The sequence below is a fragment of the Eptatretus burgeri genome, chromosome 11 (assembly GCF_056783735.1).
Source record: "Eptatretus burgeri isolate ZD-2024b chromosome 11, Ebu_testis_v1, whole genome shotgun sequence".
NCBI classification, from domain to species: Eukaryota; Metazoa; Chordata; class Myxini; order Myxiniformes; family Myxinidae; genus Eptatretus; species Eptatretus burgeri.
Window position 1 is genome coordinate 20,158,159 of NC_140971.1, and position 14,665 is coordinate 20,172,823.

Genomic DNA, 14,665 nt, shown 5'->3' on the forward strand with positions numbered 1-14,665 from the left:
CCACTCCATCACATTCACACGGGGAGACGCGGCTGCGTGCTCCCGCATGCCGACCGACATCTCCCTCTCATACCGCTCTCTCACACACACGGTCTCCCTGGCACACAGCGACCTTGCACACGGCCGTTCACTCACGCGTGCCTCACTACTCACACAAACCATACTACTCACACGTGGTGCTCCATTCACTCGCGCGGGGGCACTCACCCGCGGTGCCTCACCCACGCACGCGAGGGCACTCAACTGCTGTGCCTCATCCACACACCGTGCCTCACTCATACACGCGGGGGCACTCACCCGCGGTACCTCACTCATACACACGGCGACACTCACACACGCGGTCTCTTCCACACAACGTCCCTCACTCATACACGCGGGGGCACTCAACCGCGGTGCCTCATCCATACACCGTGTGCTGGGAAGCACGTACACCGGCACAATCGCCACCACACCACTCACACGTGGTGCCTCACTCATACTGGCCGTTTCACTCACACACACGGCCTCACTCACACACGATGCCTCACCCACACACGCGGGGACAACCACACTGGGGATTCGTGTCCCCACAAGGGTCTCCGGGGCCTCTATACCCCCCAAGCTCTCCGTGCACCTGTCCACAGCACTCGTCCCCTCAACCTCGCAAAGCACGACCGAACTCACCTGGTCGTGACTCGCCTCAAGGGGGCATACTCCCTCCCCTCGTTCCTGGAGGAGGTCATCCAGGTGCTCGCACTGGGTCTCTACCCAGTCCGCCAGCTCACCCCCATTATCCTCCACTACCTCTGTGTGTGTGTGTGCGTCACTTACCCCGTCTTCCTCGTGTAGTCTTTCCTCTATTTTTTCTATCTCCCGTGTCTCTGCCAACTCTTCACCCTTTACCTCCCTTGTCTCAACTATTATTTCCTTTGTCACGGCCTTCATGCCCGCCTGCAGGCATCGGCCCATGTTCTGCGTCTCACCCCGGAACTTTTTCATTTCCTCCTTCATGTTTGCTTCCATTCCGTTTATTTGCTTGTTCATTTCGTTTTTCATTTCATTTGTATTTGTATCCATCTTTTCGTTCATGCCTTTCATTTCGTTTTTCATTTCATTTGTATTTGTATCCATCTTTTCGTTCATGCCTTTCATTTCGTTTTTCATTTCATTTGTATTAGTATCCATCTTTTCGTTCATGCCTTTCATTTCGTTTTTCATTTCATTTGTGTTTGCATCCATTTTTTCGATCATTTTCGCATTCATCTTTTCGTTCATTGCCGCCAGCATGGCGCATAGCTGGGCCATGTTGGATGCACTCAGCTGAGCCGTTTCGGCAAGGGTTGGGGAAGGGTTTTGGTGGAGAGGGGGGGGAGGTGTCATACACTGCGGCCGCTGCCGCACCCATTTCAGGTTCTGGGTTTAGTTGGGCGAGTCCGTGTTCCTGCACAATCAACATTTCCTGCTCGGGGATTCCATCCTGGACCATGGATCCTACACATTCTACATCCATTTCTAATACCCCCGGCTCCCGCTCGCCTTGAGACGCCATCTTGCTTCTCGTGAAGGGTTAATTTGCTCGCTCGTAATTTGGAGGGAATCGGGGGTCGCTTCTCTCACCCCTGGACCGATTCCCGTGAATTTCGCTGGAGACAGGAGAGCCTGTTGTCCCGCTCTCCAATACCAGTGCCGCGAGGAGGGCGATGAATTTGTATCGCACGACCTGACACCAGTGTTGCGGTCTTCGCGCCCGCCGGCGTGCGAACGGCCACGTAACTCGAATCGCGGCACGTCGCCCACCGGACGGACAATCCAGTCGTGACCCTCTCGGACTAACGCCGGGAACCAGTCACGGGTGGACCTTTCGGTCTCACCGCGATCGAGCCAATCAGCCCCCGCGTGGGATAGGGTTGCTCGCCAAATTCGACCTACCTAAGTACCCACGCGGAGGGTAGACCGGGCGATCGCACCTCGCCGCAGGTCGACTTCGGACACGGGCCACTTAAGCGACCCGTTCCGTACTATCAGAATAACCGAGCGGTGTTATTCGTTGACCTCGACGGTTCGATTAATTATCGGGCGTACTCAGCCCACTACCAACCCTTTACGTGAAGCAAGATGAGGGTTCAATGGGGGAAAAGACGAAGCGAAGCGGGAGAACAGTTCAACAATAAAGCACATTTATTCGCGGCACACGGGAAGCACACAAATACAATTCCACCAAAAGCACACAAAAAAAAGAAAACACAATTCCATTTACACAAAAAGCAAATATAAAAGCGAAAACAATGCAGAGCTAATACCGACTACCGAGCACACGGCAACACTTATACAATTCTACTTCACAGACGGCGCCGACAACACATACCCAAAACCAAGGAAAAGAAATACCTCAAGAATGAGGCGGGCCTGAGGCCGAGACCGGGTCGCGCCTACCCGTCTGGTGATGAGACGCGGAGCGGCGATGGCGCCTCTCTCCGCGGGCCTCGCGGACAGTGTCAGGCAGGGGGGTGGGAAAAGGGGCCCCCTTTGTCGCACTATCTCAGCGCGGGGGGAAACAGGAGGGGGTTGCTGATGCTCGGGGTATAGATGATCTTTATTATCCCTGGTGTGCGTCTCCACCTCGGCCAGGTCGCGCTGCCGGCCTCCCTCGGGCGTGCAGCTCCTGGCACCGACGCGAGCACCCACTCGTCTGACTCTCTTCAGCTTCTCCAGCCACTGCAGGCTTCGGGCTCCAGACTTCCACACTCGTCCCCTCCGTTCCGACTCCTTCTCGTTCTCGTTCTCCTTTTCGTTCTCGTTCTCCTTTTCCTTCTCGTTCCCGTTCTCGTTCTCGTTCTCCTCTTTCGACTGACGAACACCGTCCTTTTATCCCCCCGTAACTTCGCCTTTGACCCCCTCCCTTTGACCTTTCACCTCGCTCCCCATTGGCCCGAGAAAAAGTGGGCGTGAAGGCTTTTTGATCCACAAATTTGCATATATCGATCGTTCTGGAGGCGGGGCCAAATCGCCCCTCGCTCACCGATTGGACGGCAAAAAGTGGGCGTGTGTCGTTTTTGATCCGTTTTTGAAGCACAAAATCCGTGATTTTGTACACGTTTTTTCGACGCGCGTTCTGCATGAGTCCAACACCGGTACCCACAGCGGGGCAAGAACGGTGGCGATGCTACGGTTGCGAGGTGTGACGGGAAGGTCGTGGCGGTTGTGGTGAAGCGGCGTTGTGGTTGGTGGTTGATGTTGTGGTTGTGGTGGTAATCATGGCGGTTGGTCCAAAATAAAGATAGTAAAAGAAAAACGGCTATCCTGAAGAGTCGCAGCACGTATAAATGACATGTATTCCCACTAGACAACGGGTTCGGGCCTAACTACACATGTACTTACCGAGATACCTCACCTAAGGGACCTGAATGGTGGTTTGCGAATCTGGTAACCACAACAATATATATATATATATATATATATATATATATATATATATATATATATATATATATATATATATATATATATATATATATATATATATATATCAAACAAAAAAATGCCTTTTCAACCATTTTGGACAATATATACAATCATACATGTAACCCATTTCTAAAAAATGAGCTATAAAAATGGAAAAAAATAGCCTGTGTTTGGATAAAAAAAAAACATGCTTTGTAAGCAACTATATCCATAGGACCCATAGCAAAGTATACATTTTCTGAAAGCAGACACTTGGGCATTAAATAACATTAAGATTGTTTATCTTATTAAAACTGGGTTCAATTTCGAAGCTTTCTCCTCATTTAGGACCACAGTGTACACAATACCATGATACAAGCCCCAAGGAGACTGCACAGAGTATGGTCCCAATGGATGGATGGATGGGACAAAGCTTCGTCAAGTTATGGTGGAAAATATAAAAATGTCGATGATGTCATGACCTTAAAATTCGGTCAAGGTCAAATAATGTCACCTCCGCATACTTCGTATTCACATTATTGATGCAAAATTTCATTTTGAAAGTCTGAGCCAGGTAAGAGATACAGCTCATAAATTTTGGAAATTAAAAGTGCAGGAAGAAAATAAATATTCTCAATGTTGGCTTTGTACTCCGAGGGGGGTGTAAGAAACTCTGTGGTACCATAATTGGAGCGCTAATTGTACAAACAACCCCTACAACAAACAGCAACAATCCTTCCCCTATCATATACAGGGGTAGGTGGGGTTAAATATTGTTGCGGATCCAGGGTGGCGGGATTCTCACCCGGTCCTTGGCGCCACCCTCACCGTCTCCGGGGTTTACAACGCCAGCCGGCTCAGCACAGGCCTCGGGTCACGCGCCTTCAATCGCGATACCAACGTAATCCTTGTACCTTGCCAGTTGGGGAAATAGAACCCCCTGGTTACAGACTGGTTGTGTCAGATGCCGAGCGTTTTCTGTCGGTCTGTAACCATTTCGGTTTTATCTGCCAATCGAATGGATCGTTCCTCGACGCGACACAAATTTATCCATAGCGACAACTTCATACGAATTAACCAGATTTATTGGGGAACATCGGGGTTCACAACACAAGCAAAATTCACGACAATGGTTTTATTAATGATCCTCAACCCGTTCTTAACTAGGGAACCACGGTCTATGGGTTTCAAGGGGGTCGCTACTGAAATATGCCTTATACAACACGTGCAGACTAAGACAAAAAGCATGCATGCAAGACAAGACAGAGTACTTGGTGAGGTTTCTTGGATGAGAGGACAGTGTCAAAAAGCACGAATGTCGCTTGCCACAGGCGGATGTCCATGGATTCGAACTCCCAGCTCGAACCACGCCGCGTGGCAAAATGGCGCTTGTCCTTTTGTCGCAGACCTCACACACGCGGTCTCCGTGCGCTCTGGCCCCGCGCAATGTCGACGGCACAAGCCCGCCAGATCAACGATGGGCCTCAGCCGATCTCTCTCCAGGGTTCAGCATACAAATCCAGGCCTGGCCCGTTCAGAAGACAAGGCCCAAATCGAGTTGCCGAGCTCCGCAGGCGGATCAACGTGTCCAGCCGTGAGGTGAGCAAGGACGGAGGCTCCACAGCCAGACGCAGGCCGAACCTGTCGATCACCTCCCCACAAGAGTCGATCGCCGGCTCGATGTGCAGGCAGCCTCTCTTACGTTCGCTTACTTCGAAAACACGAGCACTCTTTCGAGAGCGACTGTTCTCCACACACAGCTCTTTTCACGAAGCCTTAGTTTCTCGCTTCGAAGCGACTCCGAGCACGCCTCGAGAACCCGACGCTCATCCAAACTGAAATCCTTTTCTCTCACAGTTTCTCCTTTCGTTCCACGAGCACGCCTCTCTCGGCGAAGCCGAACAAAACCCCTCCCCTTCGCGTCACTTCCTCCCTCGAGCCACACCCTCTCTCCAGGCCACGTCCCCTCAGCCGACTGGGCGGGGCCTATCGTCCTTAGAGGGGAGGAAGAAGAGGGGGCCGTTGTTCCACCACCACTGTACAAACATAAAACAGCCTTTTACACCTCCCGACACACATATAATGTCCTTTTTACCAAACAACCTATCTATACATGCATTTAATGGGGGATCTGAGCTAATCCTATATTTAGTCGTCCAATAAGGGCCATTTCCATAACAATATGTTGTTGAGATTGTAAAGTGAGTACTTGTTAATACCATATTGTGGTCAAAACTTTTTGTTGGAACATTTATAGTTTGGTTTAAATATATTGTTTTTGTTTCAGATTTTATAAAAGTGAAGGTGAAGTCCGAGTTTGTCGATGATTCGTTCCCTCAAGATGAAGGTTTGAATCACAAACACATTATTGATGATTTCGTTTTTATTGTTAATGATGATAATGTGACAATCCAGAGTAAACTTGACTACAGTGGTGTATCCGTTACTTGTTATTTCTCCCGAGGAATAAATATCCATGAAGTTTGGTATTAAATTGTGAATGAAAATCCCAACCATGTTATTCATTCCTCCATTCCTGTTTACTTTAGTTTATGCAAATCAGGAATATCAATCACATTCCAAACAGAAATCATGTCAATGTGGATCCCAGATATTTTCTCGGATATCCTGAATATTTATATATTTACTTTGTGTGCTTTCAGAAACGTACCGTGATGCGTCGGGCTTGGAGATGCTTCAAACATGGGCCTTTAGGCTGTAACTCTCAAATACCTGATGACTACCTGTGGTTGTAAAAACGCAAACTCTCTCATAAAAAAGAATATTACTATTCTTGGAGCGTTGCGATGGTGTATCAGGTTTCAGGCACAAGTGCACAGAGTTTATTTCTTTCTATGATTTACGCAATAAACACAGTTATTTCATGGGGAGAGCACTCAGTAGAGCATAGACCTCCAGCCAGGCTGAACAGTTTACATTTTTTATCCCATTGATGGGCCAGATCTGCATCCGGACCTGAACCAAAATCTAACTAGAGGGGGAGCACTCGGTAGAGTGCAAAACCTCCGCTGCCAATACTGCTAGGTCACTCAAGTGAACCTGATATCCTATTCATTCAATTTGATGTCAACAGTGCTCACAGAGTTATAGTTTGCAACTTTCCCTTTTACATAATCAATTCATTCGTCATAACTAGATTCCTTGAGACAGAAATTGATTTTACATGGGTATATCCACCTGAAGTTCCAAATCAGCCGCAATTATAATTTTGGCATGTTTGTTGTTGGAAATCACTGAAACATGTAGAAATGCAACAAAAAAAATCGAAATTTTGTTGAAACAAAAGTTGCAATTTTTTTTTTTGGGGGGGGGGTGGAAATCACTTAAAACATGTAGAAATGCAAAAAAAAAAATTGAAATATTTTTTCAAAATGGCCGCCATAGCGGCCATATTGGATTTTTGGGCCAAGTCCAAAATCTAATGGCATGATCCTTGGACCATACCTAATCCGCCCACCAAGTTTCGTCGAAATCCGTCGAGGAGTTTTTCCGTAATACTGTTCACAAACAAAAACAGTAACCTCCGATCTTCGGTGGCGGAGGTTAATAAGCTTGTTCTTGTCACCTACCAAACTCAGTCAACTAGCTTTGGCCTAACCTGTGCATAACCTTATGAGATATATATATATATATATATATATATATATATATATATATATATATATATATATATATTGTTATGGATCTGGAAACCATGAGCATTCAACATACAGGTCCCAAAAGTCAGTTATGTCGTTAAGTATGTGTGTAGTCAAATCCCCTTCCTTCTGTCCAGTGGGAGAGTCAAATGTGTGCGTTGCGATGTTATTTTCTCGTCAGGTTATTACATCTAATAAACCATCCCATATGCATGACCCCCTCGGCCCATCACGCTCCATCACCACCCGCTGGCTGCTCGTACCCTGAATTGCCGAGATGGGGTCTCGCGGTCCCAGTTCTCGGCTTCCACAGGTGTGGTAACTCTTGTACAACGACCTTTGCGGCATTGACACTTAGGCGGACAGCGAGGTGTGTTTCACCAAGGGACCCTCCCCGTTGAGGGAGGTGGATAAATTCCCAAGACTCGCTGAGAGACGAGTGGTTACGAGGGGCGGTTACGAGGAGTTTTACAAGAGTTTTACGAGAGTTCTACGGAGTGGTTACGAGGAATGGTTACAGGAGTTCTTCGTGGCCGTTACGAGTTCTTGGTTGGTTTTTGCTGTCACGAGGGTTGAGCAGAGGGTCATCGAGGTGGTGAACGTGTCTCTGCTGGCCCTCTACAAGGAAGGACAGAGCGACCCTGACCCCCCCCCCCTTCGTGGACCGTGCTATTCACCACCGAGCTCCGCCATGAACCACGAGTCCCACACGTGCGACTGGGGACCAAACCAACGACCTTTGTCAGGTGCCGCATCATGGAGCACACCCTTCCTCTGACGGCCAGGTACCCATCGAACTCTGACCCCCAGCTTGTCTCTCTCCTCGGCTGTGAGGATCCAATAAAGAACTCTGGGTTTATGTTCATTGGTGTGTGTGTCTGCGTGTGGGCCCGTCTTGTAAGTAGAACTGAATAAGTGTTTTTGGATCATTGTAAATATTCTTTGCTTGCATATTTGCGTTGTCTTGCCTCTTTCTTTTTTACTGTAAATAAAACTTGTTAGAAATGTTCCTAGTCCATTTCCGTCCTCTCTTGTATTAGTCCAGCATGGTTCAGATCTGAGTTTAGGCGGGGTTTTATCCCCGGCAATCGGTCCATTGTAGCCGGGACGACCTGGGCAGGCCCGCTGGACTGCACCCGAGCAGGAGAGGTGGGTGGCAAAGTGGTAGTCGATAAGTGTAACTTTACCGCTGCCGGTAGAGTGAATCCAGTTCGGCCAGGCATTCCGAAGGCGGGGATCCCCGGTAGCCGAGATCGCGTGGTTACTTAGGTACATTGGATCTAGACAACATAACCCTACGCCACGCGGTCGAGATATTGGCGTTCCATGGTCGGTTCAGCGACCCCCAGCTTGCGGAATTATCCGGAGCAACGGCCTACAATTCCAGGGAGTTCGGTGGGAGACGACTTGACCTCCCCCACCTCGTGGCCGTTCTCGCCACTGACCCCCGGCCCGTAACAATGTATATACAGTATATATATATATATATATATATATATATATATATATATATTTATATATATATATATATATATATATATATATATATATATATATATATATATATATATATATATATATATATATGAGCCTGGTGTTGGCGCAGTGGTTAGGGCAGCGGCTTGGGATCCAAAAGGTCCTGAGTTCAAGCCCCGTTGAGCCACTGAATTAATACACCAGGGGGTTGACTGAGCCTGTCATCCTTCCGAGGTCGGCGAAATGAGTACCAGTATACTGGGCCGGTGTATACCCCGGTTAAAATAGGTGTACCATATCCCTGTGTCGTAAGAGGCGACCAGGGTTGCGTCAGGAAGGGCATCCGGCGTAAAACATGTGCCAAATCACTATGCGGATCACACGGATGATCCGCTGTGGCGACCCCTAACGGGAGCAGCTGAAAGAAGAAGAAGATTATATATATATATATATATATATATATATATATATATATATATATATATATATATATATATAGTTACGTTTGAGGGGGGGGTATGCATTCAAAGGGTAATTAGGTTGTTTAATTAGGTATGCCATGCTGTTCTAGTTTTCCAGGATCTCGATGTAATAAGTAGCAATTCAGTGGTGATAAGTTGTCTAGTAAATGTTTATTTCTTCAAGGGGGGAAATGATAATTGTCACGTAATTAGATAGGGACACGGGATAGGGTAAGTGTGTCTGCGTAAACCCCTTTTGGTATTCTCTGGAGACTGGCCGTGACGTCACAGGACAGTGCAGCGGATGGCTCCGCCCCGTGATCACGATTGGCAGAAGGCGACGGCGGTGGGCCAATAAACGGCTCGATTGGAAGTGACGAGGACAGGAGGATAAAAAGGTTCTGTTCGGGGTCGAAAAGGAAGAGGAAGAAGATTACAACCAAAAGATCGTTTTTTTTTTGGTGGGGAGGCTGTTGCGCGGGGAGCATCCTTGTTGTTGTGCTGATTCGATCGTGTTCTTAATCTTGTCTTGGAGCCTTGCTGAGCCTCGTGCCTCACCTTGGTTGGCTCTGGGGTTCTGCTGACTCGGAGTACGGGGTCAAACGGCGGGTGGACCTGCCTCCCTCTCCTGCTCGCAACTTGGCGCCAGAACTGATTCCCTGGCGGCTGTGAGCGGACTTGGGCCAAGACCAGGAGGTCGACAGCACCACGGTTTCTCCTGCCCCCCTGACGAGAGCAAGGCCAGCTCGTCCGACGCCGATCCAGGGACAGTTGCGTCCACACCACGGTCCAGCCTGACCACCAGAAATAGCTACGGTGTGTGTGTGTGTGTGTGTGTGTGTGTGTGTGTGTGTGTGTGTGTGTGTGTGTGTGTGTGTGTGTGTGTGTGTGTGTGTGTGTGTGTGTGTGTGTGTTTGGCGCCTTAGAGGGATTGAGATCTGTATATTCATTGGAATTGTCTGTGTTTTTCCCCACGCCTGATCCCACACCATCCCGTCGAATCGCCCCGGATCCCTCTTCTTGCCGAGTCTTGTTATTTCTGGTAATAATAAAAACAGATAAACATCATCAACTCAGTGAAAAGTGACTCGTGCCACCTTCCTCGTCCCGTTTGCGGTTGAGCGATTAGAACCGCCATGTTTGGGTTATAAATAAATAAACCGCCTCCATCGTTTCGGCTCATTCTACGTTGGCGGGACTGTTCAAGTCCCGTGGACGTCACATTGGTGTCAGGGTGTTGGATGTTCGAACCCCTCTAAATTATATACCAGGATTAAAATCTCGCACGAATTGGAATATAAAATTACTGCAGAAAAGCGCGCGAGCGCGGGAAAATTTTGGCGGGATTTTTCAAATTTAAATTAATTGGTGGCAAACGGGAGTTCTGCACCATGGCGGATGTGCAGATGCTTGAGGAGGAAGGCCACGTGTCTGGCAGCGAGTCGGGGGAAGAAGGGAGAGACGGGGGTAGGGTTGGAACCTCCCCCATTCCGAGCATGGACCATGCTTCATCGCCCGTAACGGAGCCGGCAGCGCCGGAAACCGGCACGATGTCGATCTGGACAATGTTGGAACGTTTAATGAGTGCAATTACAGCACAGGGGACAAAAATGATGGCACAGGGGGCACAAATGGCAGAAATGACGGCACAAATGGAAAATCAATTCGTGACACAGAGGGCAGAAATGACGGCACAAATGGAAAATCAATTCGTGACACAGAGAGCAGAAATGACAGATCAATTGGGGGTAATGGGGGTACAGTTGGGTGCACGGATTGATTTAATGAGGGATGAATTGGGGGAAAAGATGGAGAAAATGAAAACTGAGATGCAGGAGTGTGTGGATGTTAAATTGGGGGAAATACAAAGTAGATTCGAGGATAGATTGGAGGAAACAAAGGTAGAAATTACATTGGAGGGGGAAAATATACGGAAAAAATTGGCAGATAAAATTAATGCAACGAACATTCGGGTTGATAAAGTGGATGAAAGCCTGGAACGTCATCGTGCCTGTGTGGATGCTCGTATGCAGCTGCAGGTTGAAGAGTGGGGAGAGCTGAGGAAGCAAGGGATGAATTTGGCGGAGGAGGTAAAAGGATTGGAGGCTCGTTTGGATGAACAAGATAAAATTATGAGCCAAGATGAAGTCTTGGATAAAGGCCTGGTAGAGCCGTCTTTTGCAAGTAGAGTGTCCGGGTTGGTTGAGGAGCAGCTACAAACTCGCGACGGAGCCTTGGAGGAGGTTGTGCGGGCCCAGAAGATCCTGCGGGAAGAGGTGAATCGGTCCATTCAACGTTTGGAACAGGAGGCAAAATTGACCCATGAGACCCTCACCACAAAACATCTTTGGCCACAGTGGGCTCCGAAATTGGATACGCAGCCACAAGGGTGTTTGATCCCTGGGCTGGATTCGGACAAGGGAGAAACTGAGAAGCGGGCCACCGTAAAAGTGATCCCCCTGGTAAATTTTGACGGGTCAGGGAGCGTTGAAGCTTTTCTGACGCAATTTGAGTGCATTTCCCGACTAAATGGGTGGAATGAGCGGGAACGTACAGGGAATTTGGTGGCAACGTTGCGGGGACCAGCCGCAGATGTGTTAAACGTGATCGCGGAGGGATGTTGACCAGCTCCCACATTTGCGAGGCGTTGAGCCGTCGGTTTGGGTTCGCGGCAAACTGTGATCTGGTGCGGGCCCAGCACAAGCACCGCAGATTAAAGCCGGGTGAGACAGTGCAGGAGCTGGCACAGGACATTTACCAATCAGTCAGGATCGCGTATCGGGACCTTACAGTGGAGGCATGGGACAGACTGGCACTCGAGAAATTTTTAGCTGCTCTTCCTGACCCTGAGGTCCGAGCGCTAGTGGAGTTACAGGATCCACCCACCGTTCACCGAGCGGCCGAGTGCGCGGCCAGGCTGGCCTCGTGGAGTCGGCCGGGTCGGTTTCCAGAGAGGCCATCGGTGACGATCCGACAGGCGGAGATCCAGGATCAGGGAGGGGGGGCTGGGAGAAATTGGCATTACCCAAATGTTACAGGAAATCTGCCAGAAACTGTTAAGTTTGATAAGGGGTAATTCGGTAGTTGGTGTGCCAAAGCGGCGGGGTCCAGCCCAGCCAATAGAGCAATTTGATTATGGCCGAGGGGGTCCGGAACCGGAAGAGACATTTCACCGATACTCACGGGGGCCTTTTATGGGGAGTTGTTTCCGGTGCGGGCGAAGAGGACACATGCAACGACATTGCCGGTACCCGGCGATGGAGGGACCCTCCAATAGACTTTTAGACTCGGAGAGGGTGAATCCTCCTGCTGAACCGCCAGGTCTATCCGAGATGCCCTTTCATAGATCGGGTCCGGAGATCACTGTCGGGGGTCGGGGAGACTAGATTGGGCTGAGCATATACGACCATGCTCGGCTGCTGAGATTGTGGCGAAGTGCCCTCCTTTGGTGGAAAAAAATGAATTGTGGGAAAATTGGCATGGGTTTGTAAGTTCTGCTGGGTTTTAGAGTGACAATCGGGACAGTGGGTAATTGGAAACAAAGCGGGCACGAGTGGCTGTCCAATGGCTGGTGCGTGGATCGGGTGAGAAGTGCTGTGTGAGTTGTTTTAAGTGAAGAAGTGAAATGTATGGTGCACACATTGTTTTTTTATTGGACATGGTGTGGTAACAGGGAAGGTCATGGTTGGTGAAGTGTTAGAAATGCAGGTGTCACATGTAAGGCCGATGGGGTTGGGGATTCATTTGGGTTTTGTGGGTGGGGATGATGTGCTTGTCCACAGGGATTGCTGAAGCTCACGGTGAGCGTGAATTGCGACCCCCTTCAAGGAGATTCACCACCTGGTGGCTAATGGTGACAGTGTCTGGAGGCAACTGGGAGAGGGTCTGGTTGGGCGACCAAGGCGGGTAGGACCTTGGCGACCCAGGAAGGCCAGAGGAGCCAGTGAGACCCCTTCCAGAGTGTTGTACGGGATTAGAGCTGATGGCTACCAGGGGGGTGGGAATCAAAGGGAGCGGGGCGGAGAAACGTCTGGGTTGGACTAAAGCTTACCTGTGGGCATGGTTGCACCTGAGATGCCCCCATCATCTTGTGGTAACCCACCCCACGGCCATGACGGGATTCAGCCTACATGATTAAAATGAGGACCATGACCTAGAAATGTGATGATGACCATGGTGTGAGTGTTGTGAAGATGTATGAGTCCCACTCGATCCCGCACAACTTGACATGTGCAGCAAGGGCATGATGTCCGCATAATTTTGGGGCAAGCAAATTTGAAAATTGGCTCCCCAGGTAACGCTGGGTCTATTAGCATCCACTGGGGGAGGCGGTCAAGTGTAAATATCCTGTGAATAGTGTCGTTAAGGCTTAGAGTAGGAATGTAAAGTATAAGTGTTGTGTTTTTGTGGAACCTTTTGTTTCCCCTCCCCAGATCACTGGAAGAGTGCTGGGCAAGAGCGATGATCCGGAGGATGGAGTGCAACTTCGCTCAGTGCTCTCATGTGATAAAATAAAAAATAAAAAAAACAAAAAAAAACGAATGATTGTTTAGGCGAGGATAAGGCCATAAGGGGGTAGTACATTAAGCAGGATAGGTAAGTTAGCTGCGACTCGCTGCCCATTGCCCCTCCTACTTTATTTCGTTAGGTTAATTAGGTGCGAGTCAGTAAGTGTTAAGGCTGGTACGGTAGCGCCTGTGATATACCTTGCAGGAGCTGCGGTACCAGAGGAGGGAGCAGTGTTACGTTTGAGGGGGGGGTATGCATTCAAAGGGTAACTAGGATGTTTAATTAGGTATGCCATGCTGTTCGAGTTTACCAGGATCTCGATATAATAAGTAGCAATTCACTGGTGATAAGTTGTCTAGTAAATGTTCATTTCTTCAAGGGGGGAAATGATAATTGTCACGTAATTAGATAGGGACACGGGATAGGGTAAGTGTGTCTGCGTAAACCCCTTTTGGTATTCTCTGGAGACTGGCTGTGACGTCACAGGACAGTGCAGCGGATGGCTCCGCCCCGTGATCACGATTGGCAGAAGACGACGGCGGTGGGCCAATAAACGGCTCGATTGGAAGTGACGAGGACAGGAGGATAAAAAGGTTCTGTTCGGGGTCGAAAAGGAAGAGGAAGTTACAACCAAAAGATCGTTTTTTTTTGGTGGGGAGGCTGTTGCGCGGGGAGCATCCTTGTTGTTGTGCTGATTCGATCGTGTTCTTGATCGTGTCTTGGAGCCTTGCTGAGCCTCGTGTCTCACCTTGGTTGGCTCTGGGGTTCTGCTGACTCGGAGTACGGGGTCGAACGGCGGGCGGACCTGCCTCCCTCTCCTGCTCGCAACTTGGCGCCAGAACTGGTTCCCTGGCGGCTGTGAGCGGACTTGGGCCAAGACCAGGAGGTCGACAGCACCACGGTTTCTCCTGCCCCCCTGACGAGAGCAAGGCCAGCTCGTCCGACGCCGATCCAAGGACAGTTGCGTCCACACCACGGTCCAGCCTGACCACCAGAAATAGCTACGTTGTGTGTGTGTGTGTGTGTGTGTGTGTGTGTGTGTGTGTGTGTGTGTGTGTGTGTGTGTGTGTGTGTGTGTGTGTGTGTGTGTGTGTGTGTGTGTGCTTGGCACCTTCGAGGGATTGAGATCTGTATATTCAT

The 14,665-nt window shown here is 49.3% G+C and overlaps 1 protein-coding gene across 3 annotated transcripts in view; it reads left to right on the plus strand.

Moving 5' to 3' along the window:
- LOC147016616 (uncharacterized) overlaps positions 1 to 14,665 on the plus strand; it is an 89,242-nt gene that overhangs the window by 8,320 nt on the left and 66,257 nt on the right. For all 3 annotated transcript variants that reach the window (XR_015049117.1, XM_085845421.1, XM_085845422.1), the window contains exon 3: positions 5,708 to 5,767. Coding sequence is in view for 2 of the 3 variants with exons in the window: in XM_085845421.1 (XP_085701547.1) it covers positions 5,708 to 5,767 (60 nt within the window). In the remaining variant the exon portion in view is untranslated. The remainder of the gene's footprint in view (positions 1 to 5,707; positions 5,768 to 14,665) is intronic.